This window comes from Dreissena polymorpha, chromosome 5, assembly GCF_020536995.1.
Source record: "Dreissena polymorpha isolate Duluth1 chromosome 5, UMN_Dpol_1.0, whole genome shotgun sequence".
NCBI classification, from domain to species: domain Eukaryota; kingdom Metazoa; phylum Mollusca; class Bivalvia; order Myida; family Dreissenidae; genus Dreissena; species Dreissena polymorpha.
Window position 1 is genome coordinate 5,470,071 of NC_068359.1, and position 20,520 is coordinate 5,490,590.

A 20,520-nucleotide genomic window follows, 5' to 3' on the forward strand; every position below is an offset into this window, starting at 1 on the left:
CTTAAGTCTTCTCCCATATTATAACTTTGAATCACTGATTGGTTTTATAATGCAGATTTCTTTGGTTACAAAACTAAAAATAAATAACTATGGCCTTACTTGTAATTAAGTGCACCTATCCTCATACCGGTGTCTGCAAAATTACTTGTACATAAATATATGCATAATTCATAAGAATAAATATCTGGCACAGTGAGTGGGGGTGCGGGAATTACAGAAACACATTCTCGAATACTAAAGGTAGCCTCAATCTATGTGTCAGACCTCTTATACTTGACACACTGTACTACTCATCAAATATTTATTTTTGATCATACCATATGCCTCAAGTCTTCTCCCATATTATAACTTTGTATCATTTTGTACACATTTTGCTGAGCTAAATATGTGCTGTTGGCATCCATTCAAGAGAAAAGTGTTAAAACATTTTTCTTTCTCTCATGCATAAGTTTTATTCAGTTGTAGTGTTTTATAAACGATAAACTGTGGTTTGTGTTATGTTGATGTGTAATTAATATGCATATTAGTATAGCAATCAATGCAATTTATTTAATATAAATGGAATATTTGTTGTTGTAACATTGTTTTCACTCTTTGGCAGTAATCACAACTCATGGTAGGTTGTTAGGAATTTACCTGTCTTTCTCTCAAGCCTTAAATGAATAACCATAGCAACTTAGTGTAGTGAAATTGCTTTGTTTTGTCTGGGATTGGATAATGCACACATAAATGTAGAACTATAACTATATATTCATATGTGTCTAATTTCACTGTGACGAAACTGCTGGTGAGGGGGGCTACACATTGAGTGATTGCATCATAGGTCTAACTAGAAATTGTCAGATTTTTCTGAAAAGTGATGCTCACTTTGATCATTTAAGTTGCCATTGTGGTTGAGTGTGTATAAAGGACCATTCCATGTTAGAGTTGAGCTTTGACAGCAGTTTTATCACTCGGCTGCAGTCATTATAGCTGCTTATTAAAAATATATGCACTGGACAGTGTTTTTAAGAGCAATATATAAGAGCTAAACACTTTAAAGACGCCCTGCAGGGTATTTCTAAGTCAGACTTGAAGTACACTGGGACTTGGGTGTTAAAGCAGCCTTGGGAATGCTTTGATTGGAAATACAGTCAATCTTGTGCTTGCGACCACTTAAATTAAGCGACTTTTGTCTTATGCGACCACTTTAAATCCCGCCCGAGCGTTTTACCTATATTTTCATATTGTATTAAGCGACTTTTGTCTTACACGACCAGAGACCGCTGATTTTAGTGTATTTTGATGCCCGAGTCTTGAATTAAGCGACCGCTTTAAGGTAATGGTAAATCTGTTGACCGTTCAGGGACAAATCAGTGTTGATTGTTTATCTAAGCCGATAGCATGAACGTTGACACCTTTGTTGTGATTTCACACCAGCCATTTTCCTTTGTTTCGATGACCGGTTTTGACCGGTGTTAATGCTGACTGTGTATCAATTTTTGGTGTCAAATAATACAGTGAGGTATTGCCAACAGTGTACGGGTTAAAGAGTTTACTATCTGGGACGTTAAGTGACAAATTTGATCGCCAATTTTATTGCAGAAACAATGCGCCGACGCGACAAACATTCTCACAGTGTTCTCGAGAGGTGTAAAAAATAAACTTTTAATCGGTAATATGTAGCGAAATCTGTTCATTAAAAAATGTAATTGTTATTATGCTAATTAGTTTGTGTTAGCAAATTTTCCAATCAGGCGTGTTTATTTAGTTTTCAATCAAGGTGTTTTATTTATTTCCCCATGTACCATAATCGAGTCAGATATATATAAGCTAACATGCAGAAATTAAAATGTCAAAACGGAATGTATTAACGTTAAATGAGAAAATTCGGGTATTGGAAGTGTTGAAGAGTAAAAGTGTGCTTAAATTTAATCGGTAATGAGTTTGGAGTCGGAAAAACCCATTTTCCGTGCAAACCATTTACATTCTATTTAGAATTAGAGAGAACAAATACAACTTATTTTAAGTAAAAAATTGTTTTATTCATTTTATTTATATTAAGATTCATTTGATTACAAAAGCAGAAATCGCTGTGTCAAAAAGAGATAATCCGATATCTGGATTTAATATCAAATCCGCATTCATCACAAATGGCCTTTTTTTAATTTAAAGACCATTTTATTAAGAGACCACTTTTGGTTACTCCCTTTAGTTGTCTCTAAATACAAGATTGACTGTACTATAATTATTCTGTTTTTAAGTGAAGGCATATGTTTTTAGTCCCCTACCGGTTTCACCGCAGAGGACTTATGGTTTTCGCTCTGTGTGTCCGTCAGTCTGTCACACTTTCTGGATCCTGTGATAACTTTAATCGTTCTTAATATTTTTTCATGAAACTTGGAACATGGATAAGTGGCAATATGGACATTATGCATGTCATTTCATTTTGTTCCTACGTCAAAAATTATGGTTGCTATGGCAACAAATAGACTAGAAATACTGCTGAAAATTGTGTTTTTTCTGGGTAACCTTAAGGTCACCTAAGGTCAAAAGTGACGTTAATCAGCTACGCCGAAAAAATATTCTGACAAAAGTGGAGCCGGTAGGGGACTTTTATTGCTTGGCAATAGTCTTGTTGTTTTTGTTTTATATATACAGTAGACTCTCTGTAAACCGGACGGTCTCGGGACCGGCCTGATCGTCCGGTTTTCAGAGAGTTCCGGTTTACCAAGAGTTTCATATTGCCGAAATATACATGGTATGCTTTGTGTACAGAATCACATAAAAATAAAACAAACCATATACATTTACATGTACCATGTGATAACTGTACGCAGGTACTGATGACGTTAATTGCATTCTTTAAAAATGTGTTTTTAATCGATTAAAAGCCAAAAAAAAATCCGTACCGACTTGTTTTGATTAATCCCAAAGTGAGCGTGGTGCTTTATACATGTACGTACCTGGCATTTGTCATATAGGCGAGTGCCGACACAAATAAGATTGTTGTAGATACACGATTTATTATTCAATACATAAATGTACCACATTTCATAAAACATACACAGAAGCAAAAAATAGCGTCATAATTATTTTTTAAGATATTCATACTCTCAAAACCTACTAATTCTTGAAGTTTACGATTTCACGAAAAAGTCCAAGATCTCTCTGTGCTTGAAAGCACATTTCTCCTTTACGATCTTATTAGTTGGAGGCTGCGACATTTTAGATTCGTTCGAAATTAGTAAACGGCAATGAATGAATTTGCATACAGATGGATGGATATTTAACAGTCATATTTCTAACAGTTTATCTGACAAACAAACAAACAACCATTTCAGCGTTAAAAACATGGCTATAAGATCGTTTAAAATACCCTAGAAGATCACAAGAAAGTGATCGTCGCAACGGCATGCATTAATTTTTTAATAAAATTGTTTATCATAGGCGATAATAAATAATTAATAAAACGATCGAGTCAATCACTTTTTGGTGTTACCGCACGTCTATTATAGACATTCACAGTTTGTTTTACATTACTTAATCGGACTCCAATAGCGCGGTAACGACTTGACACCTTTATGGTATGTTTAATCCGATTATCGATAATTGCGCGAGCAAAATGTGTGACACCGCACTCGCTGTGCTGACTAGGTATTGTTATTTTCACGCCTCGGGCATCTTGAGAATTTAGACCGTCCGGTATACTCAATGTATTTTACGTTGAAAATGACCAAATTTACGGAGATACCCGTCCGGTTTCCGGTTTTCAGAGAGTTCGTTTTATTCAACATTTTTTAACAAAGAAATAGAAGGAGAAAATACGGGACTGGCCCGACCGTCCGGAATCGGGAGAGTTCCGGTATTCAGAGAGTCCGGTATTGGCAGAGTCTACTGTATTGCCTTAAAGTCCAATACAAACTGCTAGCAACTGTGCCATATAGTAATGTTGAAAGACAAACAATTTATAATAATGTTATCAATAAAATGTTTACTGTGATACACATGTAATAATGATGATAAATTGACAGTTTGATTTGCTATTATAAACTGTTCATTAAATTACATACTACCCAAAACAGCGGGGCAAAAAGGCTGAAAAACAAGGTCAAGGCTACAGAAAAAAAACTTGCTTTTGTAGGTATAAGAAGATATATACTATAAAGTGCTAAAGACTACAGCATGTTCGACAAGAGTTTGCTTGTTTAACTGGCCCAGCTTCTGCTTGTTTTGCAATTTTGAAAACACTTATTGATGGGTGGATATCAGAGATAAGATCCTACAGCAGCACACATGTTTTTTTGGTTGTTAGATGTTCGAGTGGATTTTTGTGTGTACACTTCACATGTGGAGAACTTGCATCCTCAGTACATAAATGTTTTCCCGCTTTGTAGCATTTGGAATGCTTAGCTGTATTTCATTTCAAAACAATTTTCTGTTGACCATTTTTTATATTCTCATCTCTTGACAGCACATACTCAGGGACATACTTAGGGGATGGATGAGCGACATGACGGGTTGCTGTCAGCTCAGTCTTACAGTTGTCATCGAAATGTTCACTAAAATTTTAATCACCAAGCACTGACTGGCAATGTTTAACCCATTTATGCTTAGTGGACTCTCCCATCCTTCTAAATTGGATCAATTTATTTCCAAAATTAGGGATGTCTAGTATACGTATTTCTATATTTAGAATATTTTCTTACAGAAATTCCTTCAAGCAAACAGCGCAGACTCCGGTTGATTAGACGTGGCATCATGCGGCGTCTCATCTGGGTCTGCGCTGTTTGCCAAGGCCTTTTCACTAGACGCTAGGCATAAATAGGTTAACAACATAAAATGGAGTCCTTGTAAGATAACCAGCCTGTGCACACCAGGAAATTAAAGATTATTTCAATTGTGACAATTTAAGAATCCAAAATTCTGTGTCTCCACTCTTTCTGAAAGAGTTTTTATGCCCCCAGATCAAATGATCAGGGGTATACTGTTTTTGGCCTGTCTCTCTGTCTGTCTGTCATTCTGTCTGTCTGTCATTCTGTCCCAAAACTTTAACCTCTGTTAAAGTCAAGGTTAAAGATTTGCAATAAATTTTGAAATATTGAAGATAGTAACTTGATATTTGGCATGCATGTGTACTTCATGAAGCTGCACATTTTGAGTAGTGAAAGGTCAAGGTCATCCTTCAAGGTCAAATATATGGCTTCAAAGCGGCGCAATAGGGGGCATTGTGTTTCTGACAAACACATCTCTTGTTTTAGAATGTTGAACACCAAACTTTATGGTAACGTGTGTTTACATGAAATTGGGGCCAATGTTGATAACCAGCCAAATCGTACATTGGACATCAGAGTTATTGGCCTTTGTTTACACACAAAAATTAAAATTATCCTTTTTGCTCTGTTATTCATACATTTTTTATCAAATCTTCATCATGCTTTCTTCAAATGTTTGTGAACATAAAATTAGCGTCATGCAAAAATGGGCCTTATGACATATAATAAAATTATGAACAATGTAGCTGCACATATGTCTCTGCGTCAGCATTCTCTGAGGAATCATAATGTCCGCTGATGAGATTGCAACTCTGTGTGTGACTTTATTGCCTAATTACACTTGATTGGTCATTGTCGGCTCAGGTACTACTTACATGTACCCCGGGTACTCTTTAGTATACTTACATACATATACCCAGGGTACGGTAAATATACTTAATCGTACCCGGTTGATATTAGACTGTACCCGAGTTGTATTCCTGCCTAAAATCCGATGCAGTAAAACGCGCTACTGATTATCTTCTCTTTAAAAAAAACTGCGTCAACATGCTTTGTGAGTATGAGTTTCGATAATATAGAGACCATTTTACAGAAAATTGACAAAAATGTTAATATAATTAATTAAAAAAAAATAGTCGACAACGACCGATTTAGTGTTAAATTTTCCGGGTACGTTTAGTATATTTACCGTACCCGGGGTACATGTAAGTATACTCAAGAGTACCCAGGGTACATGTAACTAGTACTGGAGCCGACAATGACCAATCGAGCCCTACTTACCAGACTGCGCAGACTGGCAATATGGCATTAAATCAACTCATGCTGCTGAAATTGAGGCCAAGTTGGATTACCAGCCAAATTGCGCCTGGCACTTCAGATATGTTTGTTCCCTTAAAATTTAAGTCAGATTTGTTAACCAGCAAAATATATTGCATTTCATGGTGTCCATATGTTTATGACAGGCGTATATTTTTGACCATGACCTTGTTCTTGGTGTAATTACATTAACTGACTCGTGATATTTAGTATAATTTAAGTTCTAACACAATGCTATTGTTCTCAGTTTCTTGTAATGTAACCATAGTTCTAAATTAATATCATATATATTAACTTAATTAAGCTTGGAATGTTCTTTGTCAAAATACATAATAACTTCAGTCATGTGAACAATTGTCCAAATTTCACAGGCACAAATCTTGTTCCCATGTAAAATGTACACACACAATCGTAATTAACTTCCTCATAATTTTTCTGCCAAAATTTGAATTGAAACCTGTAGAAAAAGCATTAACACTTCTTTTTGCTCTTGTCTGATCTTCTAGGAATGTGATGGCCAATGGTGAATGATATATTTGGCATGCAACAATGTAATTAGGAAATTAAGGCTGGGCAATGGCTGGTAGAGATTGTTCCACATCTTGTTTTCGTGGGCATAATAATGTACACTTTGTGTGCAAGTAAAGTTTATGTGGTCATAGCAAAAGTCTTGTGAAACTAAACACAATCAGTATCATTTTCTGGAAACAAATACACCATTCACAAACTTATGTCTATCACTAATACTATATCAAACATGCATTATATTCTCATTTCAAGTGCTTTATAGACTAATTGCAAAAGTTACAGATAAGAATAAGGGTTAAGTTGGCAAAAAAGGTCATATCAGTACTACCTATTTATCTCAAAAACATAGTGGATTGCAGCTACATTGTTTTAGGAGACAAGGTTTTGATTTTAATTAATACAAAGTGAACCATGAGAGAGCAAATTTAATCTTAGGGCCTTACATTTTATGGCAAGGAAACATTTAGCTAAGGATGAGACAAATAACAAAGGTACAAGTAGACAAAAAACACACATACACAACAAACACACAAAAATGAACAAAACTGGGATCAACCCCTTTAAACAGTCAATGCAAAGAATCGGGGGTTTAAACCAATTTTAAAAGCACCAAACCTTAGGCTTGGTCCAGAATTATAAATAAAACATTTAAATGTTGTTTTATTTATTCCAAGATATACTCTAAAATTGATGATTAAAGTGTTTTCCGTTTTATTTTACTTAGCTTTATCTAATAGAGCTTGAAAAGGGAACTTAACTAAATGTTGCTATTACATTAATACAAAAAATGTTTGTTTTTATCTTTCAAGTGAAAAAGTTTGCAATTAATTTAGGAAATATATATACTGTGTGAGACTCTGAATGTGGCATAATTTCAGCCAGAAATGTCACCCAAAACTCGCCATTTTTCATATATATCGTAATTCTCTGCAGATTCTGGAGACATCGTGGACAGCAAGCTGAAGCTGATCCTGGGCCTGATATGGACCCTCATTTTGCACTACTCCATCTCCATGCCAATGTGGGAGGGGGAGGAGCCCCAGCCCCAGGAGGGTGGACCCACGCCCAAGCAGCGACTGCTGAACTGGATCCAGGGCAAGGTGCCCGACCTGCCCATCAAGAACTTCACCTCCGACTGGAACGACGGCAAGGCCATCGGAGCCCTTGTTGATGCTCTTGCTCCAGGTAAGAGACATGTGGTGTTACTTTGTGAATCAAACATGCTTATAGATTTGTCAAATATTTGTGCTCTTCTAACGGATTTAGCACCTGGGGAAAAGTGTCCATAAGGCTTCAAAGAAAATCTTATCTCAAGCCATTTTAATAAAGTTTTTGTATGGAATATAATTTTGTCAAAATACATGTTTTGAATTTCAAGAGTGATAAAACACATGATTTTTTTACTTACGATAATAAAGCCTTGGATTGAAAATTTACAGTAAATAACTGGATCACATTCTTAGGTTATTTACTTATGGACTTTTATATCTGATCCTTGAGAGAGTAAGTGCCAATCCATTGGCCAATTACAATAATAGGAATAACAAACAACAACAAAAAACACACAAGTGTGATGGGTTTAATCGAATATTTATGATATCACTGCTGTAATTTTAGGTATTTGTTGTTAGATAAAGGGAGCTGTGTCAGTCTCTGCCAAACTTGACCAGATCCATAGCAATGTCTTATACAAAATTGTGGGGTCACGTCTGTTGGTCTAATATACACAACCATTTTTCGGGTAAAGAATTGACTACGAATTGTTTGGTTTTTAACGTCTGTGAATGTAAAGTCAACATCTTGCAAAATTTTTGATTGCGTCTGTATACACACTTTTACAAAATTCAGGGTTCTCAATAACTTTTGAGCCATTAAGAGGCCAAAATGTGAAACCAACATGCCTTTTAGGGGGGTCTGGGGGCATGCTCCTCAGGTAAATTTTAAAATTGAGCACTTGATTTCCTGCATTTTGGGCCATTTTATGGCTATTTTAATGGTCAGCCTGGCATTTAAATTTGAGCATTTTTTTCCATCAATAAATTCAAGTTTCTTTAATAAAATTCTGATTGTCTAGTTAGTTTCCAACAAAGGATTGCCCTAATTCATTAAAAATATGAATGTTCACAAATTAAGTGTATCATAATTCGGATAAATACAGCTTTTGGATACGTAATTGCACTCGATTTTTAGGGTCAATGTTTATGATTTTGACGTTTTTATTTGTGCATGTTTGGGACATTTTATTCTGATTAGGAAAAAACTTTGATTTTGGATTTGGAATGGGGCTGAAATTCGGCTGTACAGGAATGGGCAGAATGTACAGGCCTGATTGTCCGTCTACCGTGCACATTTTGCGTGACTCTTAGTTTGAAATGTAACTGAATTAAAACAAACTTTCACAACAACAAAAACTTTGCATTAACACAAAAAAACACAAGCACTCGGGAACAAAAATTCACCATGTTATGAAAAGAACATCAAAACATTTGACTGCTTTTTGACCGATTCCAATTTGCGCCTTTTCATTGTTGTTGTTGTTGTAATGCGTTAAGGGAGATTATCAAGCGACGTATTTGCTTAATAGCAAAAAGGAGCAAAATTACTGAAAAGACACATTTTCTAAAGTCAATTGCCGATTTTCCTAATCTGAGAGATTTTCAACCAATCATAATCTGATTTCAAACAGCCGATTATGCCGGCGGCCGGCTCTTATTGAGAACCCTGAGAATTTTCCAAGGGCAACTGAATGGTCCATTTTTGTGCATCATTATTATTTGATACATGCTGGACAAGATGGTACAAATCATTGACGGCCTTGTCGCTTAGCAAGATGATCACATTATTAAGGGATACATATATAAATCTGTGTGTTTTGAATCGCAATAGTAATTTATTATAATGCTCATCGTCATTTGCATCATCATTATCTCGGCTGTATTTCTCTAGACACGAAAAAGGCTCAGTTGTCATTTATCTAGGCCGTCATCGGTTTAGGACATCTTAACCAGACTCCTATCTGACATGCTTTAGTATCAGCCACTTGCATTTTTGGAATGCTGACATATACTAAATAGATACATATTTAGGTAATTATTATACTGGTAGGAAACCAGGTTATTTAAAAAAGGAGGAGGTACTGTATTTGTGCCCATTTTACAGGACCTTTTGTCATTTATAAATTTGCCTAGTTAGGAATTTACTGCATAATACCACCAAGCTATTAAAATATGCTGGGTTTCTAACGTTTGTTCAATTATTAAATGCTGGTTTATTTAGATTGGATTGTTAAATGCCCATGCAGCTGTTCATGCAATAAAACAAATACATGGTATAGTATCTTTGTCACAACAATCAATGGAAATGTGAAATAAATTGTCATGTAGGATACTCTGTACTTAAGATATGGCTTTTTTAAGGGCAATTTTTGTAAAATAATTCATATAATGCCAGAACTATTTGTGACCAGACTATTATGCACATTTTGACTCTGGTGATTATCGATAAATGGTTGCAAATAGTTGACACTTGAAATGGTAAGAGGCAGAAACTAGACACATACTTGACACTTACAAATAAACAGCAATTGTATGTTTAAGTATATTGTGGTAAGTAGCCTGCCTGTTTGCCTCACCTAGACTTGAACTGGTAAACAAAATAATTTTGCTTCACTCAATTACTTAGCTAGGATTGCCACAAATGTGTCAAACAAGGCGTAAGTATCACTGGAATGTGTCTTTTGACTGACAGCTTATTAAAAAATTAACAAGGAGCAATTATGCCCATGTCTTTTAAAAGGCCTTTGTCAATATAATCTTGCCAAAAGAATTTTATGCACAACTTTATGAATATTTCTAAAAGTGCTTTGATTTTGTTGATTCGCTAATTTATAAAACTTCCCAGTCCCAGTAAAAGGATGTTCAATATTTAAAAGTTTTGCTTGATGATGAAAAATTACACGTCCATCACTAGTTTGACTGCTGTTTTCAGTTGAACTGTTAACAGTTATGTAATGAATTTGTGGTGACATGGTATGTCAACAAGATATGATACATGCAGCTAATCTGGATTTAAAGCTCATATAGTATGCATGGACTTACTTAATGGTAGCCATTGTAACACCCGAGGGTGATTTCAGCACACGTTTCTTTTTCACCTATTACACTGATTGTCAATCCTTTTTCTTGTTTCATTGTATCAAGTTGATTTGTTTGGGAGAGGTAAAGGATACTTTCTTAAGCAAGGTCAAAATAAACATCACTTTATACAATCAGGAAATTTGGAGAAAACTTATTATAATAAATTCAATACATGTCAGAATTGACTGTTTCAGTTTGTTATATGCCCTTTATAAATGATTGTTTTTAGTTTTGTGGCTATGCTTACATATATGATTACCCTTAAGTTACATCTATGATTGTAACAGTAACATGTTTGGTTCATTATTATGGTTATGTGTGTTTTTGCTATAGGTACATAATGTATGGTTGCTATGGTTAATTTAATGTTGCTATGATTACATAATTATGGTTTAGCTTTTTATGGTTACATCTATGGTTTCTATGATTACACATACAGTTGCTATGGTTAAATACATGGTAGATATAACGGTTTCTTGTATGGTTGCTATGGTTATCTGTAGATATAATGGTTAAATGTATGGTTGATATGAATACATGTATTGAAGCTATGATGGTAACATGAATGATTGCTATGGTTCCTTGTTCAATTGCTATGGGTGCATGTATGGTAGCTATGATGGTAACATGTATGGTTGCTATGATTACTTGTACAGTTGCTATTGTTTCATGTATGGTAGCTATTATGACTACATGTATGGTAGCTATAATGTTAACATGTTGGGATGCTATGGCTACATGTGTGCTGGCTAGTACAGTTACATGTATGGTAGCTATAATGTTAACATTTATGGATGCTATGGTTACATGTATGGCTGCTATGGTTACAGGTCTGTGCCCAGACTGGGAGGACTGGGACCCCAAGAAGGCCAAGCAGAATGCCAAGGAGGCCATGGATGCTGCTGAGAAATGGCTCGACGTGCCACAGGTAGGATTAATGCTCACGTTGATTATATGAGCTTTGCTCTGGAAAAACTGGGCCAAATGCATGTGTGTAATGTGTTGACCCGGATTTGACTGTGCAATTTGCACAGGCTAATGAGTGAAGACACTCTCTGCCTAAACAGTATTTTTTAGCTAGAAGATATTTCTTTTAAACAAAAAATATCCGTAAAAGTGGAAAGTGTTGTCCTTTATTAGCCTGTGTGGACTGCAAAGGCAAATAGGCAAAGGCTTACTAAGCCATCAAGCTACAGTAAATATATTGAATGTAAATTCAGGATAATATTCAGGAAGCTTCTTAACTTATTTTTTAAATGATTGGCACCGATCTGTAAACCCCACATTAGTCAATTTTGAGGTTAACTTGCTTGATAACTCAATTTCATACAGACATACCTGGGATGTTGATTCAAAGTTAAAATTTATGGAGGGTAAGAATGAGAATTAAGAGACCATAAGTATGATGTGTGACAAGTGTCAGCTGTAGTTTAGGCTTATAATTTGATTCTTGACATATCCATCAATGATGGCATAACAGATGACAAGAATGTTTCTGAATTGTTCAGTGTGTATAGAGAGGAGTCAAATGAATGAAGAGTGCATGAAATATGAACCAAAATGATACATGAATGTTACATGTAGGAAAGCTGAACATACCAAAAACAGATAACATGTTGTCCCATGACCTTTATAAATGAGTTTGTAGTTCAAAGGGATGCTCCCTTTAAATCCCTCCCTTTTACTGTCTGTCAAAAATGTAATTATGAGATAAGAGTTCACCATGGCTCACTTATATAAACATTAAGTGACAGTCTGACAATGCATGTAAGATAATGTTAGAAAGATGATCTGGATGCTTGGATGGCCTCATTCTGTGATGAAATAATTAATGTTGAAAAGCCCACTATGGGACATAAGACTGCTGGTTGGCAGAGTGAAATTTATCAAATCTTACAGGTAGTAAATTTATGACATGGAGTGTAACTTTAAAAGGGGATAGCCTAAGAATGCATCTTGCCAAATATTGATGGGGTTAAGTTAGGTCACCTGGTTAGCAAACCTTTTGACTAGGTTTTTAAATTGATTCTTTTTTTGCTCACTGGTAGCATTTATTTGCATATCATTTAAAACTCGTAGACTGAAAAGATCTTTAATCCAAAACATAAATACTGAAAACTGGATTGTCAGGCTTTGGTGATTTTCAATGCAGTTGCAAGCTAATGCTTTATTGATAAAACTGCATAACTTGTTTGGACTGTTTATTTTATTGAAATTAAATATAGCTGTATCAGTGATCCACCATGATGAATATCTTGAAAGGGTCTGAAAATTATCTGTAAATACATGTCCAATTAAACTGATGCAGACCTTTTAAGAACTTTAACATTGAAGCCGAATGAACATGCATTCAAAATATGTATTGACATTACATTCATTAAAGGGGCCTTTTCACAGATTTTGGCATTTTTTAACTTATTCATTAAATGCTTTATATTGATAAATGTAAACATTGGATCGAAAAAGCGCCAGTAAAAAATCAAGAATAAAATTAAAAAAAGGAAAAGAACATTGCCCGGAGCAGGTTTCGAACCAGTGACCCCTGGAGTCCTGCCAGAATCCTGAAGTAAAAACGCTATAGCCTACTGAGCTATTCCGCCGAGTACACGTACTTGAAGTATTTTATACCTTATATAAGCAATCTTCGTAGTTGCACACAATTTAACGACAAAAACAGAACTCTCCAAATTATTCAATCGTTTCGCGTTGCAACGCTTTATAATTTTTTGGTTTTAAAATCGTCAAAAGATGCATATAATGGCTATATTAGAGCACGGTAAATGTTCAGTATTACTGTTTCCTCACTTATATCATAACTAAAACGAAAATTTGCGAATCTGAAACAACTTTTTTCAATTTTGTTAATTTACCAAAGCGTGAAAAGATCCCTTTAAATGATCATTAGGAAAGCAAGGATTTGTCAAGCTTTAAATGTGTTAAAATGAGCTTATGTAACTAAGTTTGGTTTGGAACAATATTTGTTCCCTGTTTAACTTGTAATTTTAACATTTATGAGAATTCAAAAAGTAGTTTAAATACACTTTGACATTTTATTTAAGAATTGTAGGTTAAATTTGAATGTCATTTTGGTACTTGCTAGCTATAAATAACATCAGAAAACAGAAACTCTACATCATGTGTTTGATGGAATGAAGATTACACAAATGAAAAAATCACCTGAAATAGTTCTTGGACACGTGTCATTAATTATAGACTGCTGTTACTGTACACAGGGTATGATTATAGAGCAAATGGATACATGCTATTACATGTACTTGTCTTCCCATGGCTTTGTCTTTTGCTATCAATCATTGGCACTATTATACCATCTTGGCTACAGAGGGTAGAAATTAGCATAAAAATGCTTTTACCATGCATATAGCAAAGAATTTTTCACAGTGCTTACCTAAGAACTGTAAGTGCTTAATATCTGTCCTCATTTTGATAAATACTTTGCAAACATGATAGTCTGTTTTCTATTGTGTTATTTACATCCTGGAAAAAAGGAGTCCATGATACTATTTATAATTATTATACACATTATAATCACATCAAGCAAGCAACCTTGTTTACTCATACTATGATTCATTTATTGAAAGTTTGTGAAAAGTTAACAATTTAGATGGGTGCTTGTTAAATAAGGTCATTATAATAATGATTAAATAATTTAATCTTTTCAATGTTTGTAGTGGAGAAATATCCATTTAATATGTATTTTGAAAGCTGCATCGTAGCAAGTTAACCACAGAAAAATGGGACTGAACTTTAATAAGCAAGGATTTGTAACATTTTAAACCTTTACTGCTGGTGAAAGCAATGTGATCACCTGTATACAGATAGCTTACAGTCAGGTCATCAATGTAGCCACTATTTTAGTCATGCGTGTGCAACCAACCCAGTTTTCAAGGCCATGAAATCTGTTTAAAAGTTGGTTTTGCAGGCTTTGCTGCATTTCTCAAGCAATGTTATGATAAGATTCACCTTGAAAGATGCATTTATGTAGGATGCCAAAACATTTTTTATGTCCCCCACTATAGTAGTGGGGGACATATTGTTTTTGCCCTGTCTGTCTGTCTGTTGGTCTGTTGGTCTGTTGGTCTGTTGGTCTGTTTGCGCCAACTTTAACATTTTGCAATAACTTTTGCTATATTGAAGATAGCAACTTCATATTTGGCATGCATGTGTATCTCATGAAGCTGCACATTTTGAGTGGTGAAAGGTCAAGGTCATCCTTCAAGGTCAGAGGTCAAATATATGTGGCCAAAATCGCTCATTTTATGAATACTTTTGCAATATTGAAGATAGCAACTTGATATTTGGCATGCATGTGTATCTCATGGAGCTGCACATTTTGAGTGGTGAAAGGTCAAGGTCAAGGTCATCCTTCAAGGTCAGAGGTCAAATATATGTGGCCCAAATCGCTTATTTTATAAATACTTTTGCAATATTGAAGATAGCAACTTGATATTTGGCATGCATGTGCATCTCATGGAGCTGCACATTTTGAGTGGTGAAAGGTCAAGGTCAAGGTCATCCTTCAAGGTCAGAGGTCAAATATATGTGGCCCAAATCGCTTATTTTATAAATACTTTTGCAATATTGAAGATAGCAACTTGATATTTGGCATGCATGTGCATCTCATGGAGCTGCACATTTTGAGTGGTGAAAGGTCAAGGTCAAGGTCATCCTTCAAGGTAAGAGGTCAAATATATGTGGCCCAAATCGCTTATTTTATGAATACTTTTGCAATATTGAAGATAGTAACTTGATATTTGGCATGCATGTGTATCTCATGGAGCTGCACATTTTGAGTGGTGAAAGGTCAAGGTCATCCTTCACAAGGTCAAGGTCATCCTACAAGGTCAAACATCGTATAGGGGGACATTGTGTTTCACAAACACATCTTGTTTTCAGAAGTTTCCTTTACTTTTTATACCTGGTAATCAAATAATTCCGTAAAAAAAGTTAGTAATGGTATCTGTTTCTGTCTCCATGCCTTTCCAACAAATAGTGCTAATGTTTTGGGCAGAAATGAACATCTATTATTATCTTAAACTAAAACAGCAGTGTTTGATGAAAAAAGTATAATGACAGTCAAATATCTTTCATTTTCAAAAGTATTTCCATGATCAAATATCTTTCCTTGGTGTTTTCCCTGCTAGCAACCAGTGTGATTGGATCTGAGATGCAAACCCTGATCTGCTAGTTATCTCAAAATTTATTGCAGGTATCATTACATATGCCAGGTTAGAAAATTAATAAATAGATGCTCTGTCTTTGATTATTGCAACTTGATCAAATGTTGCATTGCATACAACTGATAATATGATTTGGAGGCTGATAAATCCATGAAATATGTGTTTATATTCATGTCTCTAAGTACAAGTTTTTGAATACAAAATTTTTGTTGCTTATAATCTGATCTTGCATGCTTAAACTCTTTTAAGTATACTTATAATGCTTTAAATTGAATTAACTATACTTATAATGCTTTAAATTGAATAAACTATAATTATAATGCTTAAATTGAATTAACTATAATTATAATGCTTTAAATTGAAATAACTATACTTATAATGCTTGAAATTGAATTAACTATAATTATAATGCTTAAATTGAATTAACTATAATTATAATGCTTTAAATTGAAATAACTATACTTATAATGCTTTATATTGAATTAACTATAATTATAATGCTTTAAATTGAATTAACTATAATTATAATGCTTTAAATTGAATTAAATATAATTATAATGCTTTAAATTGAATAAACTATAATTATAATGCTTTAAACTGTATTAACTATAATTATAATGCTTTAAATTGAATTAACTATACTTATAATGCTTTAAATTGAATTAACTATACTTATAATGCTTCAAATTGAATTAACTATAATTATTATGCTTTAAATTGATGTTATGTTCAAAATGATTAACAAGCCATCAGGCGCAAGCGTCTTACATTGTAAACATGCAAATAACATTAGTGGTAAAAAAATGTTTAAGTTTACACATCGCCTTTTGTATGGTTCAGTAAGTAAGTAGAAAATGTGCATTACACACATGCGTGTTTTGTTCGGTCTCTTATTAACTTTAAAGCCACAGAGTTTCCTATTACAACAAAATTACACATTGTAAGTTTACATCCCTTCATAATATATACATTAAAGAGTGATAAAAATGCAAAATCTAAAAAATTAAAAGGTATCATTATCAGTACAAGAAACTTGATACAAACCAAAAATCTTTGACCCTATGAGTGATGGAGGGTCTTTGGTAAGATGAGTTATAAATAAAGAAATAAAAGTCGAGTGAAGTGGGAGGGGAGATTCCTTTTTGTACACCCATTTTTCAGTCACCAAAGAGGGTCATTTGTGACTATGTAGGGATCAAATTTGACACTTTGTCTGGTTGCCATGTCAGCATTAATATTTTTATCAGTAATCACTTATACAAAAATCCCTATGAAAATACACTGAAAATGATGAATAGCAGTCCACTCTTAAATAGATTAGCTTGGTGACCTCAGGTGATCTGTTTGAACTCTGTTAAACAGCTATGCATGGTCCTTGTTAATTGCCTCGCAAATGAGTGGCAAGATGCTAATAAAAGAAGACAGGTGATTGGTTAATTACTAATATTTCCATGTAAAACCAGGCTATAAATCCATTAAATACATGATAAGGACTTGATTTAAATGTCTTGAAATGAGTATCAGATGCATTCCTACACCCATGAAGTCTTTCAACTTCCAGAATGTATATCTTTAGTAGGGACCTCATAGCAAGTCTGGACTGTCCATAAATATTTTAAAACTGGCCTGCACATGATAAGCAAAACTTTCTGTGTGTGTGTGGACAATCAAAACATCCATCAACTAAAAACCTTTTCACCTTTCTGCAGTTGTGTGCAGTAAATAATGTGGCATTTTAGTAACAAACTATAACATATAGTTGTGAAAAAATCATGTATCAAAACAACAACAAAATGTTCTTCTGACCTTGTATTCATAATTCAGAACTGAGATGGAAAACACCAGTTCATTGTTTACACATTTGTCTAGCAACTGTACCTTAGCTTGCTAATGAATGTCTATAATCTGTGCAGGTATACACTACACTGTTCAATTTATAAAACAGCTGAGAAGTTGAGAGGGCTGTTGTGATTTAAACATTTCATGTTAAGGGAGAGAAATCATAAAACATTTATGTTTTACAACATACCAATGCAGAGTTGTCTTTCTTGGAATATACCCTGCCTTCTAGTGAACACCTGAGTGGTGAGTCACACCTACAAGAATGAGAAAAACACAGCTTGATTAACTTAGGAGTTACATTAAATCATCACAATAATGAGATTGTTGTTCCTTTAGACCATACCATGAAAGTAAGGGGTTGGAATTCCATCCCTGCTGAATTACTCATACACATAGTATTTCCAGTGATGCAAATAATCAGTTTACTTGTAGAAATACTTAGTTTATGAGGCACATCATGCCAAAATGGGTCTTATGCCATTTGCAGCCAGCATAGCTTCATACCAGCCTGCACAGTCACACAGACTGGTCAGGAGCTAATATGCCTGCTAATAATAATATAAAACCTGACTTTACAGCGGAAAGTGTAGCTCCTGACAAGACTGGGTGATTACGAAGGCAGGTCTTGTATGCTGTATGGCATAAACCCCATATTTTCTGATGTGTTCATGCGTTACGACTTGGATGTGTTTCCTTGTATTGTATATTCCACTCAAATTATTTAACTAGAAAATGCAGTGATGTCAATTACCACAAGCTTCCAAGCCTAGCTTTGGTACATTTTAAACAAGGCTTACACCTATTTCAGTTTCATATAGATTTGTTACATTTTCTTGGTCATTTTAATAGTATGAGACTTCAGGCTTGCTTATCTACTTACTACATAATTGTATAATGTTTGTGTTTTGATCATAGAACCTATTCGCTGCTGTACCTTCTTCTTGTAAGATGTCATCCCATTCAATAAGGCTACACCCATATGATGCATGTTGTGTTATCAGCAGCAGATTCATCAATATCATTTTTGACCTGCCTTTCAAACTGCAAGCATTTAAATAACAATTAAACACCGATTTGGTTAATGAGCTGAACAATTATATTTAAAAAGAGACACAAAATGAAATATTGAAGAAGTACACATTTAAGTGGGCATGAACAGTTAAAAAAAAATTGCTTGACTAGTACATGAATTGTTGAAGAACATTTGTAGAATGTTCATGATTTATAAATGAGGCAAAACAGAAAACAACAGGAAACATTCACGAATAACAAAATCATAGATAGGTCAAGAATTATGGATAAAATATTGTGCTCAATAAGTTGGTAAACGGTTAATTAACAGTTCATTAACTTTCAGAAAAAAAATTAACAAGTTTATTATTACAATTCATGCACAGGTCATGAACTGCTGATTCAAGAACCGGCCGGCCATTTTGAGGTGTTATTTGGTTGTTTTTCGGAGCTGTTACCTGTAGCACCAATTCGATTGCAATCCTCTGGTTCCATAGGACAATGGCAGGTTCCTAATTACAAGAGATGTTAGTGGTCCCCTCACCAATTCTTTCTTGGAATGTTACATGCTACCTGTCTGATCTAGCGGTATGTCTTTACTGGAATTCTGCTGATAGAGGCATTCTAGACATAACCATCATATATAGATTGGAAGATTTCGTATATACCTTGGCAGATTTCGCCAATGCAAGGTTTTTTGCTTGAAGGATTTTTTTGCAAGTTTTTTTGCAAAAAGGAAGCAGGAATCATTCATTATAAAATGTTTGTCTGTTTTGCGGTATGGATGTTCATTTTTAAGCGAGGCCTTTATCGGAGAAAACCTGAGCTATTGTCATAGCCTGCTAGTCGTCTGCCGGCCCCCGTCCACCGTAGGCATCGTGCTAAAACCTTAACATTGGCTCTAAAATCAAAGTGCTTCCACCTACAACTTTCAAACTTAATATGTAGATGCACCTTGATGAGTTCTACACGCCACACCCATTTTTGGGTCACTAGGTCAAAGGTCAAGGTCACTGTGACCTCTAATATCAAACTTTAACATAGGCTCTATAATCAAAGTGCTTCCACCTACAACTTTGAAACTTCATATGTAGATGCACCTTGATGAGTTCTACACGCCACATCCATTTTTGGGTCACTAGGTCAAAGGTCAAGGTCTTTGTGACCTATAATATAAAACTTAAAGCAAAAACCATAACATTGCCTCTAAAATCAAAGTGCTTCCACCTACAACTTTGAAACTTCATATGTAGATGCACCTTGATGAGTTCCACACGCCACACCCATTTTGGGTCACTAAGTCAAAGGTCAAGGTCACTGTGACCTCTAAAAAAATTAAAAAATTCTGACAAGCTTTCGCAGCCGAGCGTGGCACCCGTTATGAGGTGCTCTTGTTTAAGCAACTTACACAAGCCTACTTGTAATTATATTTCTGTCTTCACAATTATATTTTCCACTGCAATGGTTGTTTGCTTTTTAAGATAGCAAACTAGTCAGATAGATATGGTAAATAATGTTTGAAACTTCTCAGATTATGTTTGTTTATACCTGGACCCTGTTTTCAACCAAGTTTATATCACATACATATTTATGAAACATGTTCTGCCTCTGATGTTATCAAATATACATATCTTGATGTTGAAAGCGCATTAATTCCTGGTATACTGAGAAACCATCTGTTGAATATAGACCGCCACTAGCTTACTTGTTTGTTTTAACGTAAATGGGAACATT

General features: G+C 34.7%; 1 protein-coding gene across 8 annotated transcripts in view; it reads left to right on the forward strand.

Annotated features, from left to right (window-relative positions):
* The window catches only part of LOC127882338 (filamin-A-like), a 114,654-nt gene that overhangs the window by 14,875 nt on the left and 79,259 nt on the right, over positions 1 to 20,520 (forward strand). For all 8 annotated transcript variants that reach the window (XM_052430908.1, XM_052430911.1, XM_052430912.1 and 5 more), the window contains exons 3-4: positions 7,533 to 7,784; positions 11,566 to 11,663. In XM_052430908.1, the coding sequence (XP_052286868.1) occupies positions 7,533 to 7,784; positions 11,566 to 11,663 (350 nt within the window). The remainder of the gene's footprint in view (positions 1 to 7,532; positions 7,785 to 11,565; positions 11,664 to 20,520) is intronic.